Below are 22732 nucleotides of genomic sequence, written 5' to 3' on the forward strand. Positions count from 1 at the left end.
GCGAAGTCAACTCCGACGCCGTCGTCGGAGGATTAGCGAATTCCATCTCACGATACTGGAATCCAGTATCGGTGCGCGTCAAGACGCTTAGCGTCTCGACGTCCGGCGTCACCGCCTCAGTCTGCCCAGCAGACTGCTCTTGTTGCGTCTCGGTCCCGGACCGAGACTTGCGCAGCGTTCTCCGCTTGCGCCGTCTTCTTGTTGTGCGGAGCCCGACTCCGCACAGTTGTTCTTCTGGTCCAGGCCCGGCCGTGGACAGTTGTTCGCCGGCGGACCCTGTCCGCGGGCGCGCGGTATCAAGCCCGGCTTGATCGCATGGCGCTTCGTCGTGCAGCCCGGCTGCACGACAGCATGCAATTTGCGTCAGTGCGGTGCGTTTGCAACCGTCCGCACTGTTTGCAGCGTCAACTCCCGGAGTTGACACGCCTTCGCCACCTCGACGCCATTCATTGGCGGAGCCCCTCATCACCGAGGGTGCGTCGGCTCCCGGAGCCGACGCGCCGTTGTCGACCTGACCTCTTCGGGTCAGGGACTGTCCCTTACACGCTTGAACGTGGGTGTTGGTTCCGGGAACCAACACATCTTTTTCTTCCGACGTCGGCAGCCTTGCCGACGCGGGTTTCACTTGTGCGCGCCCTCGCGCACTCCTTGGGCACTCCGGGACAGCGGCATAAAGCACTGTCTCGACTGGTGAGCCGCGCGCACCTGCTGGTGTGTGCGCTGCGGTAACAGGGCCAGCGCTCTCTGTTTCGCTGTCGCGTCCGAAGCGCACGAGCGTGCGCTTCTTCCAGTCAATTACCGGATCATGCCGTGCAAGCCACGGCATGCCCATTACCACGTCGAACTTATCGTCCAGGTCCAGGACGATAAAGTGTTCGGCAAACACCCTTTGTTTGTACGAGAAGCGCACGTTTACGACGCGTTTCTCAGTCTCAACGATGGCACCTGTTGCCAGTCGTACCTCCAGAAGACTTCGAGGTACATTTACCTCCTCGAAGTCAAGTCTCGGTAAGCTCCGCAGTCGAACAAAGTTGTTCGACGCGCCCGAATCTACCAGAGCGCGAAGAGAGTCGCTCGCTCTCTTCGACGTTACCTTCAAGATGACCAGGTTCGGCCTGTCATCTTGCTTCTTGCAGCGAGATCTGGTCTCACTGGGGACTGCAGTCCTCAGTGTCGCGTGCCCAATGTCGGCACGCGTGACTGCATTACCAGTAGGGCGCCCCGCGCCTACTGGATGTTCACGTTTTTTGTTTGTTCGCGGCGATGCCCGGCATCGCCACGACGGCCACCATTGTAGTGCACGGGAGCCGTGCACTCTCTGGCAAAGTGACCGACCCTTCCGCAACGGAAGCATCGCACATTACTTCCGTGCTGCTGGTGACCAGCAGCCGTTGCATTCGAGAGGTCCATTGGCTCCGGACCTCCCGTGCTCACTACCGGCCACGGTTGCGACCTCGGCACATTCGCATGCAGTTTAGCCTGCCGCAGGCTAAACTCTTCTTGCATTGCGAGAGTAATCGCAGCTTCGAGAGTACTCGGGTACTCTCGGAAGAGATAGGTCTTCACGGGCCCATCTCTAAGTCCTTTCATGAACGTGACGACCTTGGTCACCTCGTCAGTTGGATTGGTCACGATATTTGAGACCAAATATCGTGCGCGCTGCGCGTAAGCATGGACGTCATGCTTACCCTGCTGAAGGTCGAGGAACTCCACCCTCGACCGGAACTCGTTTTGCGGGGGCTCAAACGCTTGTCTGAGCGCCTCTTTGAACACTTCGTACGTGCTAAAGCACGTAGGATCGGAGAGTCGGCGTCCATACGCCCAACTCATTGCGCGTCCACCAAGGCAGGACATGGCGAACGCGACCTTCGACAGCGGGTCGACGATGCGTCGAGCCGCTATGACTGTGTCGAGCTCGACAAGCCATCGGAGGAGAGGCTCGCCCTCCCTTCCCACGTAATTGCTCGCGCTCGATTTTAATGATTGAGCACGCGATGTCGTCCCTGACGACGCCGTCACTGAGGAAGCAGCATCACGCTGCTCCTTCATGATGAATCCCAGAGCAACACCATGTTGCTCCGTCGGCGATAGCGTACGCAGCATCGTAGCTATCGCCGCTTCTCCAATGACTGTTGACAGTCGTTGGAGGGCCTCCCACTCTGGGTCAGACAGGTGGGGGCAGTCCGCGCGTGCAACATGCGTTGCAGGCGTGTTGGAGCTCTCCATGGGCACCTCCGTGCTCATGGGGTTCTCGGCTCCGCGTTCGTACACCTCGTACGAACGTCAAGCAGTCGGTCGTTGGACGGACTACAATGTGCTACCAGGTGTAGGGGGTCTAACTTGACTCACTATTTTTGCTTACACGTTGCGCTACGTGTATGAGGAAGCGTAAGTACTTAGTAATTACTTGAGTTAATTATATTTGAATACACAAATATAATTTAAATCAGATAAGACTCCAAGTGACTTAGATTAGGTAAAATGAGAACTGTATTGTTTGTGAATTGAACTTCCTCCTAAATCTGCTAAAACTGTTTATCATCTATGAAAGGGATTGACAGCGGCTGGCTGACAGAGCCCCGCTAATATGCACGTCTCTAATTGGTAGAAAGATGCTGCTTTGTACCAATAGGATCTTTGGGTAGGTGTGGACCACTCATTGTGGTGGCCCACTTCAATGTATCCATTGGTGTGACTTACACCAAGGTGAGGAAGTATCTAAAACTTTTAACAGATATCCTATCTGTTAAATTCACAAGTGGCTTGTAGCCACTTGTACGTGTAACCCCGTTACAGCTGGTGTTACCTGCAAGTGCTATTCGGCTAAGTACGACTACGGTGAAAAGATATGGAGATTATGCAATTCAAGCGACCTTCAACATCGTCCGGTGCTGCGTTTTACGATCCATTTGGCTCCGTCGAAACAAGCGCCATTACAACCCTGAAGTTTCGACATCGCCTAGCTTCGTTCAGCATCAAGCTCGAGCGTACATTCGGCTACATCTACTGCGATTCCGGGCCTCATCTCTGGACCGCTTACTGGACGCCATGGAGATGTCGGATCTATCTTGACAAACTCCGTGACTCCTGCGAAACCAAGGCGGTTTAGATTTACAGCCTCTCGTGAGCGGCTGATTGATTCCTATGTGGAAGTTGGGGGGGGGGGGTAGAGCAGCGGCAAGCCGCATGCTCAATAAGGAAACTCTGTCGAGGGGCCCCTTCGAAAAAGACGGTCTACAACATTTCAAATTTCAAGAAAGCCCTTCACCCCGGTCTACAAACTCAAGGGCCCGCTCAATGATGGTCATCAACTATCCCAAGAAAGACGTACATTCGAAACTGGTGCCAACCCATTCCTCATGCAAATCCGCGACTCATCCCCAACTCCCCCACAAGCACCGATGAGTACGCTGGCGCACACTGATACCTGCAGGTTTGCTGGTTTCTCATCGCTCATAGAGCCTTTCGGCACCGGCTACTTGGCTCCTCACGGTTACCGACACGGACAGGGAAATCCGTCTACCTAAAAGTAGCCTCACCACGAGTGGATATGCTTGAGGTGATCATACACTTTTGAGGCCGGCTCTCTGTGATCTCACCGCTCAAGCCCAAACTTCTTCCGACACTTCCCAGCGTCCGAATCCACCCAAGCTTTAAACGACAAAACCACAGACAGACGGTTAGCGCGCGTGCGTGCTCAACAACTAGTCTGCTTCTTTCCCCAAAGATTTCCATGATCGGAAACATTATCTGATAGGAAGCTCAGCCAGGAGTATTTTTAGTATCCTTTTAGGAATTTTCCTGTAGGAATTAAAGTCAATGTACATATTCCTCCCAGATCTTTAATGCTGTTCAAACTGGTAAGTATACAAGTTTCTGACCTGATGTATTTTTTTTCTTTTCAAAAAGATATCGTCGCTAACTTTATTTAAAGCTGTATTTGTTAATATGGACCTAAAAATAGTAGATGCAAGAGGGGTAGCACTGTTTGGGTCAAATGCGCTAACAAAGAAAAGCAACATACAACCGCAAAACGCATTGGCGACTCATGTGGTACCAAGTGCGGTCCCTTCGGTATCTTTAAAACTTCACCGGTCATAACTGAGGTGAATCGACCGGAAAACAATGCGGTTCATCATTTTGGTGAACCGACTTGTACGTGAAGTAAGCAAGCTCCAGAAGCGATATTAAAGCCAAATTTATGACAACAAAGGGCCTGGTGGAATACTGAACTCGAAGTTCTTGCAGCATCATTTCCGGAGCATGAATATAGGGGTAATAAAGTTCTTTTACTGTGGGATGATTTTAGAGCTCATTGGACAACATAAGTAATAAGTTACGCAGCTTCGCTAAACACCGTGCTCCCGAAGGTCTCCCTGAGATGTAGTTATGTATGTCAGCCATCTGACATAGCCTGGAACAAGTCGTTCAAGGGTTTATTACGCTCCCTGGGGATAGATAGACTGAAGTTGCAACTTGTAACTTGAGTAAAAGCACCACAAAACGAAAACAAATTAGCAGCGGCTACACCTGAGCTCCGTCAGCATAACGTAAAATAAGGCGTTTGCGCTGGAGGGTCAATCTCGAACAGTTCAGATCCATGTGGATGGTACGAGGTAGGGTTAGGGGATCTGACTGACGGATTCCAGCCTAGAATTGACGGGAACTTCGTCACATGGTTCAACGTTGTCAGGATCGGAACATGTATCTCAAGCTTGCGAAATCCACAATCTGTAGTCGTGAAAATCCTCGTCTGGGCGACGTTTTGGGTGTCCACGGTGTTAGAATCGATCCCGATATAGTTGCTGCACATAATGTGCCTTTTCTCAGAAAAGCTTTTTGGTGGTCTGAAGAACCCGTATTATGATTATGTGGCGAAAGGTCGCGGCATTAAAAAAAGCGAATCAGGACAAAGGTCCCAAGGAGTAGCCACTCATCATGAAATTTGTGTGGACCCTGGATATGGAGAAGCGCTTGCTCGAGCTGAGGACTCAGCTACGGGAGAAGACGGGGGTTCAATCGCAGACTTCGCTGCAACTACTGCGAATCAAAAGGCACCGTTGATACCTGCTTTACCTACTCGAAACCACCCAAGCGGCGACAGCAGCAACGATGACGACGATGCGAAACCACTTCCAAGCCATCAGCAATGTTTCAACATAATCAAACTGTTAAGAGATGAGAGAGCGATAGCCACAGCTGATTCGCTTGCCACTGATCGCGCTACAAACGCTTTGTTGCAGCGTGCAAGGCGAGTGAGGAGTCCTCTAAGAAACGTATCAATCGAATGGAGGCTGTAGTCGAAGTCGAGAACGCGTCGCCAAATCGGTGGTCAGTCTCAGCGAGCACCGCTGAGAGACGAGAGACTCGGACACAACCTCTATCACTAGCGAGTACTGATGAACTTCGCCGCATCCTGACCAACATTTTATAGAGAATTCGTAGGTACAGCAGCAACTTCATTTTCGTCGTTCCCCTCGATGGCGGCGCGAAGAATGTGACCTTTCGATCTCAGAATGATTTTATTAACAAACACACATCTGTTCAATGCATATTATGTTGAAACCATATTATCGGGGATAACATATAATTGTGGTGATACGCGTTATCAGCGAACACGGCCCGGGAATTTGTCGGCAGGGATATTATGCTCGGCTACAACTACCGAATTCGTCGATGAGCTGTCCCCCTGTGATAGATTGCCAAAGGGGGACAGCTCATCGAGGAAATTCTCCAGATCCTACTAGCCCCTCATTGGATAAAATAGAATGATTATAAGCACGTTTGCGACCCCAAGCGGATAACGTACGCCTTGACTACGTACTCGAGTCATCCGACTTCAGCGACAACCTCCTCCCCTCTGAAAACGATGATGTCGTAGATTTTTTCGCTTGCAACAGGCTTCATGCACCGTGCAGCTACGGCCAGACCCCCCCCCCTCATCACAGCCGACAACATCTACACCACGAATCAACGGTGCTGGTCTGTCGTCGTGTTTTGAAATAGGAGTTAGAGCCACAGGAGAGGAAGTGGTGAGCGAGACAGCAGGACGGACCATGAGCGCCTTCTGCAGAAAATGAAATGAGAGCTTATTGGCTGAAAATACAGTAGAGGGGGGACAGCTTTTCGGGGAAGACCCTTCAAATCTTACCCATCACTATATATGGCAAACCCGAAAGCTTTTCGAGGAGATTTGGGGGGGGGCAGCTCATCAAGGGATTCGGTAGATTAGCTTCTGCCTCCAACATGAACGTAGAACTGGTATACCTTCTAGTCTCAATCCGTTGATCCGCGGGACGATTTTGCCCTCAGCTTTCTTGCTCAGGGCAGTGCCATCCCCAAGTCTCCGCCCGTTGTGATTGCCTGCCCGAGCAGATTCACGAGCCGTTTGAATCGTCTTTGCTGCTTTCTTCCATTTATTAACCAACTTCTCCTTGGTGAGGTGTTCTTTCCGGGGTAGCACTGCGAAGAAGTGCACGACGCACTCTTTCATCGAGAATCCGTTGTCGAGGTTTTCAAACCGGTCGTTTTTGTTGCTGTACGCGACTGCGACTCGCTTATACACTTTAAGCGTTTGGCCTGTCCAGTGATGCATGCTCAACCCATGTTTTCTCGCGGCGCTAAATCGGAACGCGGTTTGAACGTCAGGTTAAACATACAGTATATCAGATTGTAAAAACCGGGCAATCTTGCTGGCTAGATCTCCCTGTCGCCAAGGAACAAACACCAGCTAGGACTAATGCTGTAATAGTTGTTTTACTAAGTAATGCGTTATAGTACAATAATAAATTAGTGTAAGTTTTACAATTGTATTTACATATAAAAATTTTAAATTACTGTTGTAATACTTTAATCAAGTCAAACTCAATGACTGATATTGAGTTGTATAATATAAACAAGTATATTATAATTGTTGTGCTAAAATTCGTCGTCAATTCGCTTTTCAGTTATTTTACACTTCAACAAGAGTATGGTCAATATGATCAAGTTGTGAGATTCAGGAGAACTTTGGGTTAGTAGTAATACTACTACTACTAACCGACACTCAGACAATATTACTACTACTACTATATTTGAACGGGCTTGGCATTAGTAGTATCACTACTAATTAGCACTACTAATTAGTGCTGTGTACCCATATTGACGTCTATAATAGCTTTCGCTTGTTTTCCTCCATGTACCTCAGTTCCTGACGATTGCAGCGCAATATTAGCTGCCGTTGCACTTACTCGTTGGCAGTCCCTGTCCTTAGCGGGTTCATAACGAAGGATCCCGTTGTAGGTTTTTGCTGGACGGGATGGTGACGTTCGAGTCTCCCGTGACACCCACTAGGAAGTCATGAAAGGCCGGAGTGGCTGCCAAGTTGTGCGCCATCCCTTGATAGACAAAGCATATTGGTGAGATCCACAATTGCTTAGCTTATCAATTATTCGCATACGCACCGCCGCGGATCAGCCATCGCGCAATATGACCCGAAATTTGTTCTTGAACCACCGGAGCTTTCCACCACATTTTTTGCCGCTTGGTAGGTTGCACCGCTGGTTCACTTAATTTGGGAGGGGCTTGGCGCTTCGCTTCTGCTTTGCGAGACACTTGTACCATGAAGCGATCGGTGAGACTCAGGCGATGCTGCTGAACTTGGATTGCCAACTCGTGCTGTTTGTATTTGGATACCAAGTGAGGCTTGGCATTAGACACGTTGCTAGCATGGCATAACGACTCTTGCCATGTATTCGTCCTCGCAAACAGCAGGCAAATATGTGCGAACGTTTTGTCTTCATAGGTGGTAGGTTCTCTAAGCGGTGTATCACATTCCAAAACGAGTCAGTTCCTTTCTTCAGCGGCTTGTGCATGATGTGATTTGGTTGAGCTCCTGGGAAGCGTTGTCATTATTGAAGAATTTTCTCACACACAAGCGACTGCAGAACCTGCATTCAGATAGTGTTAAGGGAAACAGATCGTACGCGAAGATATTACCACAGCATTGTTGCCGTTTTGAGAGGTCGACATCTGGCTTCATGCAGAACTCATTGCTGCACAAATGATGTACAGACAACGACGGATAAATCCGGGCGACACTAAAATCCGGGTGAGACAGATCCTCATTCGATCCCCATACAAAATCTAACCCCGTTTTTATCCAATGAAATGCTTAAATATTATTTTAGAGCCGATCAGAAAGTTAAAGATAATGAGTGGTGTGAAGCTAAACTCCTTTGCCGACACAGTAATTTGAGGTCAGTTGCGCAATGAAGCGCGTCGAGCACGTGACGGCTACAGGGTACGGAGCGGCACAACTGGGCCAAGTGGCGGCCGGTGGTAGCCCCCAGGCGGGCGGCCAGCACCTGGTAGAGCCCTCCCAAGGACGTGCTGACTAGAACTACGCAGAGCAGCTGGTAGCGCGTGCAGGCGCCACTCTGCAGGTCCGCCTCGGGTCCAGGAAGGTCATACTCATGAGCCACCCAGTTCACGTGTAGGACTAGAGCACGGACCAGCTGAAGCGCCGCCGACTTGGGGACGTGGTGGGGGCATCTGGAGCATGCGGAAGGGGGGAGAGCGAGAGCGAGCAGCGCCGAGGTGTGGGAGGTCAGCACGACGCATATCCGGGCCACCGAACAGCTCACCGTTGTGCCAACCGCTTAGCGCTGGCGTCATGGGGCCACTAAAAAGCGAAGCTAAGAAATAGTGCTAAAGCTACTGGAGGCACGGCAAAAGAAAAACACCTTCGTGCTATTCATGCCACTATTGCTGTATGGAACGCCATACCGACAAAGGCGATAATTCGCAGCATCAAAAAAACAATTCCTAGGTACCCTAAAGTAACTGTCTAAAAAGACGGATTTTTCTTGCTTTTCCATACGGTTTCAACTTCGTTTTCTGTACCATAGGTTAGTTTATCAACCAATCCAATCGCAGAATTTTTACTCTCCGGATTTTTGTGTCGGGAGCGGAGATTGCCCTATAGTATGAAGGATATCATTCAGTGAGTCCGGATTTATCCGTCGTTGTCTGTACCTGATCGCAGCAAACACAGCAGGGAGATGTCTCCGCTGTGTCGCTCCAATGACAGTCAATCTTAGTGCACTTCATGGGTGTGTTGCTTGAACCGTAAACCGAGAAATGAGCGACGGAGCGAGAGGGGGAGGCCGTGAAGTCACCAATTTTCGCGCCCTTCGAAGATCTCACATGCGTTGAAGTTTGGGGAACTATAGTAGTGCTAACTAGTACTACTAATGGCATTTTTTCTCTCTACTATTCAATTAGCACTACTAATCGACCAAACCATCAGTACTACAGCATAGCACTACAAATTAGCAGTGATATATTACTACTAACGCTACTAATCTGGGGTCTACCAACCCTGGTTGTGAGTTGTGAGTATACAGTAGTGAGTATACATTCAGTTTTGGAAATGGTCGGGCCGGTCAGGATTCAACCAGCGAGCATTTTACTGCCCCTTTGTCAGACAACTTAAATAAACCAAGTTCATGGAAGTCCGTGATGGGGGGGGGGGCACTTCGCATGCTGCTAGCTAGTTCTAAAATACGTTCGTTATGAGTACTTGGCATTAATTCCTTTAGTTACGGTAGCTAGAACCGTAAATGTGACCATGCTCTCTTAGGGCCCCACCAGCTTAGTTGATACCATGGAAGTTGACCACCAGGTGAGACGGCCGCATTCACAATGCAATAGCTAGCTGTGTACTGTTACAAGATCGATGAAGGGCGAAACACTCATGTGTCACGAAGAACCTGGTGTTTTTAATCCTGCGATTGGGAAAGCGGTACGCTGCATAGGAAAACGTGTTATTAAACCTGGAGGAGACCCCGTCGTTTGCTGTTTCCTTGGCAGCACCTGCTATCTACGCGTGCTTCACGCTGTTAATGGTGGTGAACATGCTCGCAGACAGTCACTTCACGATTCGCGTTGGAGAGTAAGGAACCTGTGACTCCCTCCCCCGGCCTGCCATGCGTTTGCAGCTTCTCGCCATGATTGTCGTTTCCTTCACCTGCATTGTGGCTCTAGCTGTGGAGACCGATAGTGCTGAGAGGCGCTCCCTTCGGGCTGGCAAATCGACTGCCCAAGAGGTCGAAAGAGATGAAGACAGAGGCTTGTTGTCATCAAAGTGAGGTGGTGGCTCGGGTGGGAAAAGTCTAACCAACAAGTCAAGAAGGCGCTGAAACTGGACGGACCAGAGGGAGCGGCCCTCACGAATAACAAGAACTACAATACTTACATGAACTTTGCCAAGAAAGCGGAACGATACCGAGTGAACAAGTGGTACAGGAAGAAATTCACCACGTTCCAAATCTGGGAGGAGCAGGGTCTCGGACATGTCACCCATGCGAGCCAGCTGGACACGATCTGGAATACCGAGAAATTCAGGGTCTATGAGAGATATGTGAACCACTTCGACACCAATGTACTGAGGACGATGGAAGCAGGGTATGGCCCGCCAAAACTGATGCTCAGTAGGGGGGGGGCACGGAAACGGAGATGGCAGCTCGAACGCTGATCATGGTCGGAGCAAGAAGGCCCGCCAAGTACGCTAAATTGACTTTAGGGATGATGGAGTCCACTTACCCGAGGATGGTGCTGATGTCCGGAGCAAAACTCAAAAGAAATGTGGACTTCAAGTCCTTCAAACTCTTTCTCGAGAAGAAGGAATCAGCCTTACAAAAGTAGTTAGACACCCTTAACTCCTTTGGTAAACTGTCGAGAAGCCAGAAAAGGAGGCAACGCGAGGTGCTGGAGGAACTCGATCTGATTGAGAAATACGTAAAGATCGGAAGTGGAGGTGGTGCTCCGTGATCCGCCATCCAAGTGGCACGATCCGGTCATGAAGACCAGACCAAAGTGCAAGATCTGTAGGTACGTTTTTTCAGGAGACAAATAGGATAGCCATAAGCTAGTTAGCTAAAGCTACCATAAATTGGAGTTATTCTGTTGGGAACGGCATGCATCTGCACGCTTTGGTCTGATCTACATCGGCCATTGCTGTCTTTTGTCCAGTTGGCAAGGCTGGACATGAGCTCGGTCATCTTGATGTGAAACCAACAAGTGCACTGTAGGCGTTGCTTGATCACCCTTGGCAATTCAACTCCATGACATTCACGACCACAATGTTTGATCTACTTACTGCGCGAAGTATGCGTTAGCAGCGCCTGCCAATATGGTGATTTGTCGACTTCCTCGAAGCACTACACGAGCAAAGTATTTTTTGTCGGGATTACAAACTTCTCCTTGTTGACGAAGACGCCAAAGCGTGAGGGTAAGTTTGAATTTCTGCCAGGAGTAAGCACGGCTCGGTCCAGGACGTCGATAGCAGATCTTGCATAAATCAAACGGGTAGCATCAACTTTACGACGCCTTGTCGTGCGCTAGTTTATCGATCATGAAGTCCAACTTCTTCTCCAGTAAGTCCAGGTGAGCAGTCACTTTTTTCAGGTCTGGACACGTCGTGTTGCTATCAGCAAACCAGTCGCGGAGATCATGAACTGGTGATTTCTGTGTGATCCCCGCTAGCACTGCGCTCCGATGACTGGCAATGTCAGTTTCTTCCGAGGCTGGGCAGCAGTCCTTGTTGGTACTCTTGGTAGCGAGGTGTTTGATCGTGGCCTCGCATTCCTTAATCGTAGCGTCGGGGAAAATGGTTTGGAGTAGTGCCGGTGTGAGCATCGTCTGTGGTGACCACTCCAGTGGCATTGCGGCTAGTCTATCTGTGAGAGCATTTTGCAGTACGTGCGACCGAATCCTCCCCCAAAAGACAACAGACGATCGCCGAAGTTGATTCCGGCAGAGGAAGAACACCAGCACGTGATGTATCGGTGCCAGCCCGTGTCGGACCACATGATTAAGCACGCGGCGGAACACCCAGCACTTGCTCTTGTCCTTCTTGACCTTTTCTTCCTTGTACGCGTCGACGACGATGGCCAACACGATATTCAGCAGCACAAAAGTCATGAACGTCATATAGCTCCAGTAGAAAGCAACCGAGTAGTTGATTTCGTCGATGGTGCTGATCTCGAAATTGTTGAACAGCATGTTGACGCACGTCTTGGTGGATCTGAGCATTGAGGAGAACTCGTCGACGCTGCTGCCAAACAAAACTGTCCCAGTTGAAGCGAACGCAGTGAAAATCACAGCAAAAATCACCGAGAAGGTCCGGAACGAGCGCACTGCACTTGCCATGGTGCGCGTGAGGATGCTTAGTCCAAAGTGATCCCGAAAAGTGTTAAGGACGCGTAGTCCTAGAATGAATACTGCCGCTGTGGCAAGAAGACGGAGCAGCACCGTGAGATTCGCTATGTGCTCGAAAGACTCGGTGACCGACGACAGCGTTGCCTCGACATCACTCTGACTCTGGTTGGGATCTCGAAGTATTGAGAGCTTACCACGAAAAGAAGTGTTGGTCATCGCTGCGTGCGTGATGACTACTGTAATGTAGAACGCATATACAATAGGCCCCCACAGCGCATCGATGGCGAACCATCCGTCCGGGAAAGCCCAGAAGCGTATTGCCATTGCAGCTTGCCTCAAGAGCTCGTTGAGATGACGACTAGACGACTCTCGACTCATATTCTTGTAGCGCATCGCCACCGAGATCAACGCGGCCACAAGCATCCACGGGAAGAACCAGAGCATAACGAGAATATCAAGCGCAACAGTGGTTGAACTTGGAAACTGGTCCGGCAGTGTAGAAGTTGTTGAGTAACTCGGTTCGACGAAGCCCCCAGGGTTAAGTTCCAGCAACAATGTCGTGACGGCGTAGCCCGGTAGCTGGCCATTGAGTGTAATGACTGTGATCAACAAATGCTGCGTAGACAAGTTGAGCCAGTCTCCACTCGCTTTCTTCTTCGCTAGTATGCTTCTCGCTCTCGTTGCATTCGTGTCGAAAGTAATGAGAAGATCTTCGGTTGTCGTGCTGGACTCATCATAGCAGGTCGGGTACAGCTTTACTAGGAAATCCGGCGTATGGCACACATCTTGCTTCATTCGTGAGACCTGGAAGCTCACCGCGCCGAGAACCTTGTTGAACGAGCCTACGCCTCCCCACTCCTCTTCTGGTAGAGTCTTCCCGTTATAATCCTCCGTGACGAAGACTTGCGGGACGAACGTGTCATTCAGCCAGTCGAAGATGTCCGAGATGGTTTCAATGTTGGTGAACTGGACTGGGTTTTCGTCCGTGATGGAAGCTCTCCCCGATGTCGTCGACATTGCGTGGCTCTGGTAGTACATGTTGGTGGTCGGGATATGCAGGAACATGGCGGCCACGAATATGCTGAACGACATCATGGCGACGATGATGTCCTTCATGTCGGCAACGTGTTTTTCATCGTTCCCAAGGCGCTTCAGAACAGTTCGGACGGGTATCGACAAACCAATAACGGACTTGGGGCTATCGATACCACATGTAGTGCCTTGATATTCGCCGTAGCTCCGCGTGCTGTCGTACGGGTCGGGCGAGAGTATTAGATGCATGTCCGTCGATAGCAGCGCCATTGCTGAAGTGGCCGCAGGCTGGACAAGTTTCCTCGCCTTCAACAGTTCCCCAAGCAGTTGGGCGCATGGCAGAGGGGTCATTGAACAAACATGTGCGGGAGAATAAGGTGGACGCCATGTGAGACTGCGGACGGGACACTGAATTGTGGGTTAGATTCGATTTACATGCAGATGCCAGCACCACCTGGAGCGCGGACAAGTTTGGATAACGTGAGCGCTGAAGTTGGAAGAAACATCTCTGTATGTTCACTTCCGTTCGCAGCTCGCGTTATGAGAGCTGCCCGACAATCGTGAAACCCAAAACGGCCAGCAGACCTACGGCCTCTTACCAGCCAGCGGGTCTCCGGTGCTGAAGAAATTTGGAGACTGCATGTCGTGTGTTGCTCTCACATGTAAGCGGGCGTGTCGTTCCGGGTTTGAAGGCGATCCCATCTCCGTTCTCCTGAGGAGAATCTCCTCAGTCACTGCAATCTATTGGCCAAGAGTCTGGTCAACTCCATGCGGGAGCTTTGATCGGGACGATGTCACACACGAGCGATTTTTCTGTTCGAGGTGGTCCTGGCGACCAGGCTGGCCTCGGGGGGAGCACAACATACTCTGTTAGGTTCACGTATCCATTTGACCAATCTGCGCATGTAGAGGCGACTAACGCAGGCAATGTTGTCCCAACATGGTAAAGTTTAGGACACTGCAAGTCGTGGGCCACGACTCGTGGCCCGTGAATTTTCGGTGCGCTGCATCCGCCGCGGTTGTTGATGCCGTGTTCCCAACTCGCTTCAGAAGTGCACGATTGACGATTCCATTCGGATCTGGTCGCCGTTCCAATGGTCATTCCCCTATAACGCTCACCAAGCTTTGCTCAGTTGCACAGCTCTCCCTTGGCCAGCTCGCTGGGGCTCCCCAGCCTGGGGAGCTGCATGACGCTGGTCCTGTCCCAAGCAGGGGACTTCTAACCCACCACCAGTCCGTCTCGATTCCGAAAGACCTCCATTCGCCCTTTGACCACCAGCGTGCAAAGTCGACAAGCTAGATCCTCCCTTCCGTTCCAAGTCGTCACTGACATGTCAACTTTTGCGGGTCGCACTCGGGGTCTCCTGGCCGTCCTGCTTGTGACGCTACTCGGATACTCAACTGTAGCGATCGAGGTCGGACTGAAGGGGGTTGTCATCATTCCGACGCCGATTATCGGAGATGCCATCTTTGAGGATATCACGACGCCGGCTCCGATCATCGGTGACGCCCTATTCGAGGACCTCACCAACGTCACCATCCCCAACATTACTCGGCACCTGCAGGCAGCGTACACGCCCACGGGCTTCCAGGCTGAAATGCTCAACGCTGTCAATAAGGAGCGCACGTCCAGGGGACTGTCCGCGCTGTGCATGAACAAGAAGCTGGAGAACGCCGCCCAAGGCCACTCGAACGATATGGCCGCCAACAACTACATGAGCCACACGGGCTCGGATGGCTCGACGATGTCGCAGCGCATCAAGGCTGCGGGGTACAAACGCACTGCATGCGGCGAGAACGTCGCGGCCGGCCAAACCTCGGTGGACCAAGTGATGGCGGCGTGGATGGCTTCGAAGCACCACCGCGACAACATCCTGCGCCCAAAGTTCACCATGTTCGGCTGCGGATACGCGTACAACGAAGACGCCACCTACCAGCACTACTGGACGCAGAACTTCGGAGCCAGCAAGGTCGAGCAGTGCTCATAAGTGAGCAGGATGAGGATAACGGGTAAAAGGTGTTCGCGCCGCAGCAACAAACAGCCCGTACAAATAACTATCAGAATGATACGTACAGCAATGTTTCAGAATGAATCAGCTCGGCTGTATTTGCATATATACCTGCATTCATATCCACCTCAATACTTGGAGAAGCTGCAGAAGCTGCCGCATAGCCGACAAATAATCTTCATGCCCGAAGCAGCCGAGCTGCTCGTGTCCTCATCCTCATCTTGTCCCTCCGAGTCCAATAAATAAAATGGCGACGCACCGCTGGACAAGTCAATTTCGGAAGCTGACGCCCCGCAACCCAAGCACTTCCACACTTCCATGGCAGAAATACAGCGGAACGACAGAAAACACCTCTCTAGGGTGTGGCCGGACTCGCACACGATCTCCAGTTCTCCAAACGGAACACTCTTCTCGCAAATGAAGCACGTCTCGCGAGGTGGCGGGACACGCGCTACAGAGGATGCGGGTTCTTCCGCAGTCTCGTTTTCACTGCTCGCGTCTGATTTTGCTTTTACGTACGCGACCCAAGCAGCTACGCATTCGGGTGAGCCCAGCTGGTCGTAGATATGCGTAACGAGAGCTTCGCTACGCGCTGTCAGAGATTCCTGAACACTGAGGAAGTCGGCCATCACTAGCGCACTGGTCTTCTCAGACGAGGAGCCGTCGAGGAAGTCGCGAAGTGCTTTGTCCGACTTCTTTGATGCCGCTACCAGCGTCGTCAAACAGCGCTCCGCCCAGTAGACACCCAACGTACGACGATTTTTCGCCAGGGCTGCATTCTGGGCTGCTACCAGGTGATGTGCGGGCGTGATTGCACTGCGCAACAACAATGATGCTTGCAGGAAAAGCGGAACGAGAAGCCTGGCATCACTTTCTGCAGCGCTGGCGGTGGAGGAAGCTTCGTAGTAGCGCTTCTCGAGTTCCTCACAGAGATGAAGATACATCGGCTGGCGCGCGAGCACTTCGCTGTCGTTTGCCTCACCGTTAGCGTTCTTGATCTTGATCAACAAGTCGGGAATCGCCAACTCATTGGAGCCATTCAGCGACATCACCGCGGCATTGTCGTTATAGCAAAACCACACCACATCCATAAAGCTGCTCACCGACTGGCTGTCGTTCAGAATACGGCACACGACATCCACGAACTCATCCGAGCTTCTCACCCATGGCGATGGAATGTACTCGAGTGAGCTCGACACTCGACTGTACGATACATCGGCTTGTGACTTGCGGTTGGGTCGAGACGCAGGAGGGATGATGAACACACATGCCAACTGTGCAGAGCTTGGTGACATTGCGAGCCCAAATACTGGATACTTACTGGCACTGGACGAGGCAGCAGTTGAGCCTTCAGAGTCGCCGTCTGCTGCGCTACTAGGAGCGGCTTCGCTAGAATACAGCTCTTTACCGGTGGACTTCTCCCACGCTTTAATCGTCCCATCCACAGCAGCCGAAAAGACCATGTCTCCGAAGTAATTCATGTCGATTCCCGTTACATTACCATCATGAGCCTTCCACTTGGCGTTCGGCTGGGCCTGCTTTTTCTTCTTCAGGTTCCACACCGAGATCGTCGAGCCCGAGGCAACAACCAAATCGTTCGTTGGGCTGTTCGAGTACGTCCAGCGACTGCCCATGCAGAGCCCAAAAATTGGCTGAGAGCTCGGTGCTACAATGACGCGATCCACTGCCAGCTCCAGCGGCGTATCATCAACCACACGCGTTCTGACCGGGACACTTGCAACCAACACGTTTCCTTCCGACGTCCCCAGCGCCAACCCAAGGTTCTCCTGCGGAATGTACGCTGTCCCATGTCGGTGCATCTGCTGCCACGTGCAGGTCAACACCCAGCCATACTTGTCCGTGTCGATCCACGCAATCGGAGCCGCCGACAGCAAAGGCAGCACCTGCTGTCCCGCCACAAAGGACGGATACGCGTAGGCCCAAATGGTGCTCACTTTGCGTCCGGCCAGCGCAATGAGCGACGTGGTGTTCTGCTTATCCGCCGTCATCATAAACGGCGACCAGGCCATGGCCAGCGTCGACATCATGGCGCATCTGTGCGTGTACTCCGCCACGGAGTTCAAGGCCATGTGACTCTGGGCCGGGTCCAGCTTCCTCTTCTTGTTCTTGCCCGACTTGTCCCTCCTCGGAGCAGCCATCGCCACACTCGGCGGCAGCTGGTTGCACCTCTCGTCGTGCGTCGGCCCCAGTCGGAAGGCCTTCCGCTCGAAGAACTTGAACAGGTCCTCGGAGAACACCGCGACCTCCTTCCAGTTCATGTGGAAGCTCGGAGGGAAGTGCAGGCTGACTCGGGACGAGGCCGTGAGCGCTAGTAGGGCGCAGGAGTTGCTCGGCGCAGAGCCCCGGGGGCCCCACACTGCAGCGACGAAGGCGGCGCCCGTGTTCTTGGACAGGGACAGCTCCTTGGGGTTGTGCTGGTGGCGGTCGGCCTCATTGAGCAGGAAGAACGTGGTGCTGGCGCGCGGCAGCCCCGCGTCCAGCGCCTCCAAGTTGGGCGGCACGGCCACCGGCAGGTGCTCGTTGGGCGTGCGCTCCGGCAGGAACACGAAGTCCTTGGACACGGCGGGGCCCTCGGGCTGGAACATTTCGAGCTCGCGGCTGCGGAACGTGGCTACCAGGACGCTCGAGTCCGACACCACGGCCAGACGCCCGTCCTCGGACCACGCCACGCCGCCGGGCACCAACGGGCTGCCCGGGATGCGCTCGCGCGAGTCGGCGTCGGTCGGCAGCAGCGCGGCGGCCGAGGAGGCGTCCACTTCCTGATCGGTGGTCATGGTTCTTGTGCCCGTTTTGACATGGACTTTGGCAGGTTGGTAACAATCAGATTTGAGAGGGTGTCCACGAGGACACTGGAGGACATTGAGGGTTTACATAGCTGCGTTCGTATTATGGTGCGCCGCGTTCTGCGTTGCACTATTCAAGTTGGTTAAATATCTCGTCGTCATCGTCGCTGTCGGCTTCATCGTCGCCGTCGCTGTCGCTGACAGAGGAGTTTCGCTCCGTGTCGTCTTCAGCGTCGCGGCTCCCATCACTGTCGCGCTGAACGTCCTTGCGATCGCCGCGAGTTGTAGGACGTTTGGAGGCGCTGTCCTCCTCTAGCTTCTGCTCCTCTTCCTCTTCGCTGGCGCTGACATTAGCGACCGATGGCTTAGATTCGGCGTCGCTTTGGACGGATTCGGATTTCACAGTGGCATCGCCGTCGCTGTCGTCGTCGCTGTCAACCTCGAAGACCTTGCGCTCCTTGAAGTCGCCAGATGTCATCTCTTCGTCGTCATCGTCGTCATCCAGCTTGAAAACTTTCACTTCGCTAACAGACGCGTCCTCCTCCTCCTCAGCATCCGACCCATCGCTCAACTCTTCATTCATTTCTTCATCGCGCTGGGTGTCAATCAGCACAAACTCCGGCTCCGGGACCACCTTATCATTGAGACTGAACGGGTGCAGGTACCGGGCGTCTTCACGCTCAGTAGATGTCTGCATTAGCAAGAAGAGCACACACAGAGAGGTAAATAATCCACTCGGATACTTTTTCCAACCCCTCCAACCTGCAGCCCACGTACCAGCCAGTTCCTGCCGTGCCCTACCGACGGACAGCCGTCGTGGAATCCACGACTCAAGGTCGGGAACTTGTAGGCCGAATGGAAGTGCTCCATCGCCAGAACATACTGACGCTCCAGCTCGGGCTGTCCGAGGCGCTTGACCTTCTGGTAGCCCTGATCGAACAGCCCCCAGATGAATCCGTGGTCGCCACGGTTTTTCTTGTAGGTCTTCAGCCTGCGTTTCATGTCCCTGGCCTCTTCGTGCACCTCGTCCAGCGACTTCCAGGGCGTGGGCGGGCGACCCGGCTGCATGTACTGCTGCCCCAGGTACACGGTCGGCGGCGGGTGCGCCAGCTTGCCGCGCTGCTGGTGAAACACGTCGGCCACGATGCGGCTGGCGGCGGGGATCAGCATGCCGTGCACCTGCAGCTGGTGCTCGAAGAGCTCCGTGACGCACTCGAACTTCATCTTGCACTCGTGGTTGATGCAGCCGTAGGGCTGCAGGCCGGAGGTGCTGGAGCCGTAGCGGCGCAGATACTCGCAGCATGTGAGCTTGCAGACCACGGACTTGTTGCGCCTGACGAGCAGCTCCTCGTCCATGTCCTGCAGCTTGGGCGCGTCCTCCAGCGGCGCCTTGTCGTTCACGGGCAGCCCCGTGTGAGACTTGCGGCGCTTGTTCTTGCCCAGCCGCGCCGCCGTGCGGTGCACCTCGTACTGGAAGCCGCCCAGCTCCATGATGAGGCGGTTGTTGCGGCGCCTCGTGGCGCGCATCGCCTCCAGCATGTGGCGCCGGCCGCGCACGTTCTTGAAGCGCAGGTACGGGATGCGCCCGTCCACGGGCACGTCCAGCGGGCTCACGATGCCAGCCGCCAGGTCCGCGGCGTTGGGCTCGGGCGCGTCATTGTGCGGCGCGTACGAACGCTTCTCGGACACCTTGCGGGGCTTCCAGGCCTTCGTCATAATAGCTCTCCACCAGTCTAATGGTTGTGTCTGTCTGCGACGTGTGACGGCCGAGGTAGTGGTGGCTCGGGATTGGGTAGAACTGCTTTGGACCAATGAAACAGCACTTCTATTCTGAAAAAACAAGGCAACTTCACTTTGTCTGCTGCTTGGTGACGTCTTTCTTGTTGTTGGCGGCAGCTTGTGCTTCCTCCTCCTCCTCCTGCATTTCCTTGCGCAGCTCGTCCATGCGGGCGACGATGCGCCGCTCGATTTCCTCCTCCGAGATCTTGACGCTTTTCGGCAGCAGAGAAGGGAACACCAGCTCGCGCGGAGGACCCTGGCTCTCCACGAGCGCAGCAGTCGTCGGGTGGTACACGGCGGGCGCCTCGCCGTATTTCTCCTCGTAGCGCTGCACGCCCTTGGACAGCCGCCACTTGTGGAACTCCTCGCGCCCGAACACCACCGCAGCGCCCACCGCTGCGCCAGCCGCTGCTCCCTGAAGACCGCGGAACCGACCGCCTAATACATTTAAAATCACACAACCAGGCATCCGCGTGTCAGTCGCTGCAACTGCAAACGACCGAGAATGAAAGCATAACTTCGGAGTACAGTCGTCTCACTAACTGCATCCAGGACTCACCGACCAGTCCGGCGTAGAATCCGCCCGTGATGGTGCCGGCAGCAGCGCCCGTGATCCAGTCCTTCTTGTCTCCTCTCTTGTCTGCGATCACCTCCTCAAATGCTGCAGTGAATCACACAAGTAGTAGAAGAAGATCGCCACCCAGCAGGTCAGCAGAGCACTACAATCAGAACACGCAGCGATCTTCCAGCCGCCCTCACCGATGTACGTCGACGACAGCAGGAAGAAGTTGGAGCCCATGGACGCCGCGTAAAACTTGATGCTCTCGTTGCGCAGCGCCGCCAGCACGGCGCCCATGGTGGCCCCCGTGGCGCCGGCCATGCTGGCGCCCACCAGCATGTGCTTGACGGCGGCCTTAGCCTTGTCTGCACGGCACCAACGCGCCAAAACAAAAGAACCGTCAGCCTTCCTCTCCACCCACACAGTCCACCCACGCATCCACCCACTCACCCAGCGTCTCCTCCATCTCCGGGCTGCGCTCGAACATGCTGCTCAGGTTCCCAGCCTCTCGTCGGTCAGGCAGCGAGCTGTAATCTGGTGTGCGACTTGTGTGGTGCATCTCGTCATTGGCCGAAAAAGCCTTCGTTGTTTCCTCCAATCACACTTGTCCTCATCGCACTTAGCATGACACACCCCTCGCGGCCAGTCAATCGCTCCATCGTCGCGCAGCCGCACCACTAGCCCCAGTCACTTGCGAACTAGCATCCCTTCCCAGACTCCAGCAAGATGCCCCGTCAGCTTTTGGCCACCCGCTACGTGCAGATCCCCGAGGACGTGAAGGTCGTCCTGGACGGCCGCAAGGTCACCGTGTCCGGCAAGCGCGGCGAGCTCACGCGCGACTTCCGCCACCTGACGCTCGACATGCGCCGCGTGAACAAGGAGCAGATCCGCGTGGACCTGTGGTTCGGCAACCGCAAGCAGCTCGCCTGCGTGCGCACCGTGTGCTCGCTGATCGAGAACATGATCACGGGCGTGCGTGTGGGCTACCTGTACAAGATGCGCTTCGTGTACGCCCACTTCCCCATCAACGTGACGTTCGAGAACAACACGGTGGAGATCCGCAACTTCCTGGGCGAGAAGCGCGTGCGTCGCGTGGCTCTGTCCGAGGGCGTCACGTACGTGCGCACGGGCGACGTCAAGGACCAGATCGAGCTCAGCGGCATTGACCTCCAGAAGGTGTCGCAGGACGCCGCCAACATCACGCAGGCCTGCCTGGTGCGCCGCAAGGATATCCGTAAGTTCCTCGACGGTATCTACGTGTCCGAGAAGACCAACATCGAGATCGAGGAGGACTAAGCGTCCGCTTGCTCGACCTGCAAGGACTCTTGTCATGGGGTTAAACCGCTGCTAGGAGAGTTCGTAACCGGATCTGAATAGAACCGACCGTGCTCCATTGCCGTCACTGGGTTGATCGCAGCGAGTTTGCTGCGTTCTTCTGTCCGGGCGGATTTTGTGTTGCGCAGTGTGCGTGAAGGTGTAGTGCAGTGGGTTGTTCGTCGTGGCGTTGGGAGGTTCCAGCGCGCGGCGATCGACTCGCTTGCTCCTTTGGCTCGCGGCTTGCACGAAATCCTCCGATTCTTGTCCTTGTCTTTTTGCTGCGTGCTGTAGTTGTTACTACCTCCGTTCGGAAATAGATGACCATTTGTTTTTTTTTTGCGCAGCGCTCCGCCTCGTTCATTTTCCTGATTATAAAATTGTGGGAGTGCTGGAGAACACCAAGCGAGGCACAGTCCAGAGAGGCGCAGGCGTTTAAAATGTGGGAGGGCTGGAGATCTAGAGTTGACACTAAGCAAGACAGTCCAGAGAGGCGCAGGCGTTCTTGTTCCGCCGCACTACATACACAAAAATGGATCTAAGATCTCACTTCATCCTTGAGGGGCACATGATTTGGCTTCGGGTGCTACGAGGATCCCACTTGTTGAGAGATGTTGCATCGCATGGCAATGACGTTGGAAGACTGTCCGTTCGCATCAGTTTGTACTTAGCAAATGATCGAGCCGGTAATCATTTCCACCATTAGAGTTCATGATATGCTCCATGGGCGCTGGCAGCGGGAAGCGCGAGCCCTCCGTCCAAGCGTCGCTCTCAGCCTTCGCCTCACGCTCATCGTCAGCAACCGAGCCCTCCATCGTCGTCAGATCCCGCATGGCTTCCAGCACACGACGCGCACCAAGTCAAGCGCGGGGCACGTAGCGCATGTACATGCGAGACACGGGGGGAATCGGTCCGGGCACGAAAGGTCGAATCCAGCGTTCCAGGCCTCGGCGCAGCAGCGTCAGCGCGTGGCGTCGGCGAGGTTGGGGGGGGGCGAGAGTCGTCCGGGCGGTTGGCAGGGGCAGCGGGGCGGC

The 22732-nt window shown here is 53.6% G+C and overlaps 6 protein-coding genes across 6 annotated transcripts; 2 read left to right on the forward strand and 4 right to left on the reverse strand.

Moving 5' to 3' along the window:
* Window positions 1–11361: 11361 nt before the first annotated feature.
* Window positions 11362–13503, reverse strand: IUM83_00308 (Ca2-modulated nonselective cation channel polycystin; the record flags this gene model as incomplete). Its single annotated transcript, XM_067924070.1, has 1 exon — window positions 11362–13503. The coding sequence occupies one exon, from the start codon at window positions 13501–13503 to the stop codon at window positions 11362–11364; it is 2142 nt and encodes a 713-aa protein (XP_067788527.1).
* Window positions 13504–14564: 1061 nt separating this feature from the next.
* Window positions 14565–15221, forward strand: IUM83_00309 (SCP-like extracellular protein; the record flags this gene model as incomplete). Its single annotated transcript, XM_067924071.1, has 1 exon — window positions 14565–15221. The coding sequence occupies one exon, from the start codon at window positions 14565–14567 to the stop codon at window positions 15219–15221; it is 657 nt and encodes a 218-aa protein (XP_067788526.1).
* Window positions 15222–15370: 149 nt separating this feature from the next.
* IUM83_00310 (Zinc finger, C2H2) lies at window positions 15371–18037 on the reverse strand (the record flags this gene model as incomplete). The annotated part of the gene is made up of 1 exon (XM_067924072.1): window positions 15371–18037. One exon carries the CDS (start codon window positions 18035–18037, stop codon window positions 15371–15373), a length of 2667 nt encoding a protein of 888 aa, XP_067789122.1.
* Window positions 18038–18176: 139 nt separating this feature from the next.
* IUM83_00311 (Zinc finger, C2H2) lies at window positions 18177–19762 on the reverse strand (the record flags this gene model as incomplete). The annotated part of the gene is made up of 2 exons (XM_067924073.1): window positions 18177–18737; window positions 18824–19762. 2 exons carry the CDS (start codon window positions 19760–19762, stop codon window positions 18177–18179), a joined length of 1500 nt encoding a protein of 499 aa, XP_067789470.1.
* A 133-nt stretch (window positions 19763–19895) lies between these two features.
* IUM83_00312 (uncharacterized protein) lies at window positions 19896–20871 on the reverse strand (the record flags this gene model as incomplete). Its single annotated transcript, XM_067924074.1, has 4 exons — window positions 19896–20263; window positions 20385–20486; window positions 20585–20749; window positions 20835–20871. 4 exons carry the CDS (start codon window positions 20869–20871, stop codon window positions 19896–19898), a joined length of 672 nt encoding a protein of 223 aa, XP_067789467.1.
* Window positions 20872–21110: 239 nt separating this feature from the next.
* On the forward strand, window positions 21111–21680 carry IUM83_00313 (60S ribosomal protein L9; the record flags this gene model as incomplete). The annotated part of the gene is made up of 1 exon (XM_067924075.1): window positions 21111–21680. One exon carries the CDS (start codon window positions 21111–21113, stop codon window positions 21678–21680), a length of 570 nt encoding a protein of 189 aa, XP_067789468.1.
* Between the last annotated feature and the right edge of the window lie 1052 nt (window positions 21681–22732).

This window comes from Phytophthora cinnamomi, assembly GCF_018691715.1.
Source record: "Phytophthora cinnamomi strain GKB4 chromosome Unknown Contig53, whole genome shotgun sequence".
Classification (NCBI taxonomy): domain Eukaryota; phylum Oomycota; class Peronosporomycetes; order Peronosporales; family Peronosporaceae; genus Phytophthora; species Phytophthora cinnamomi.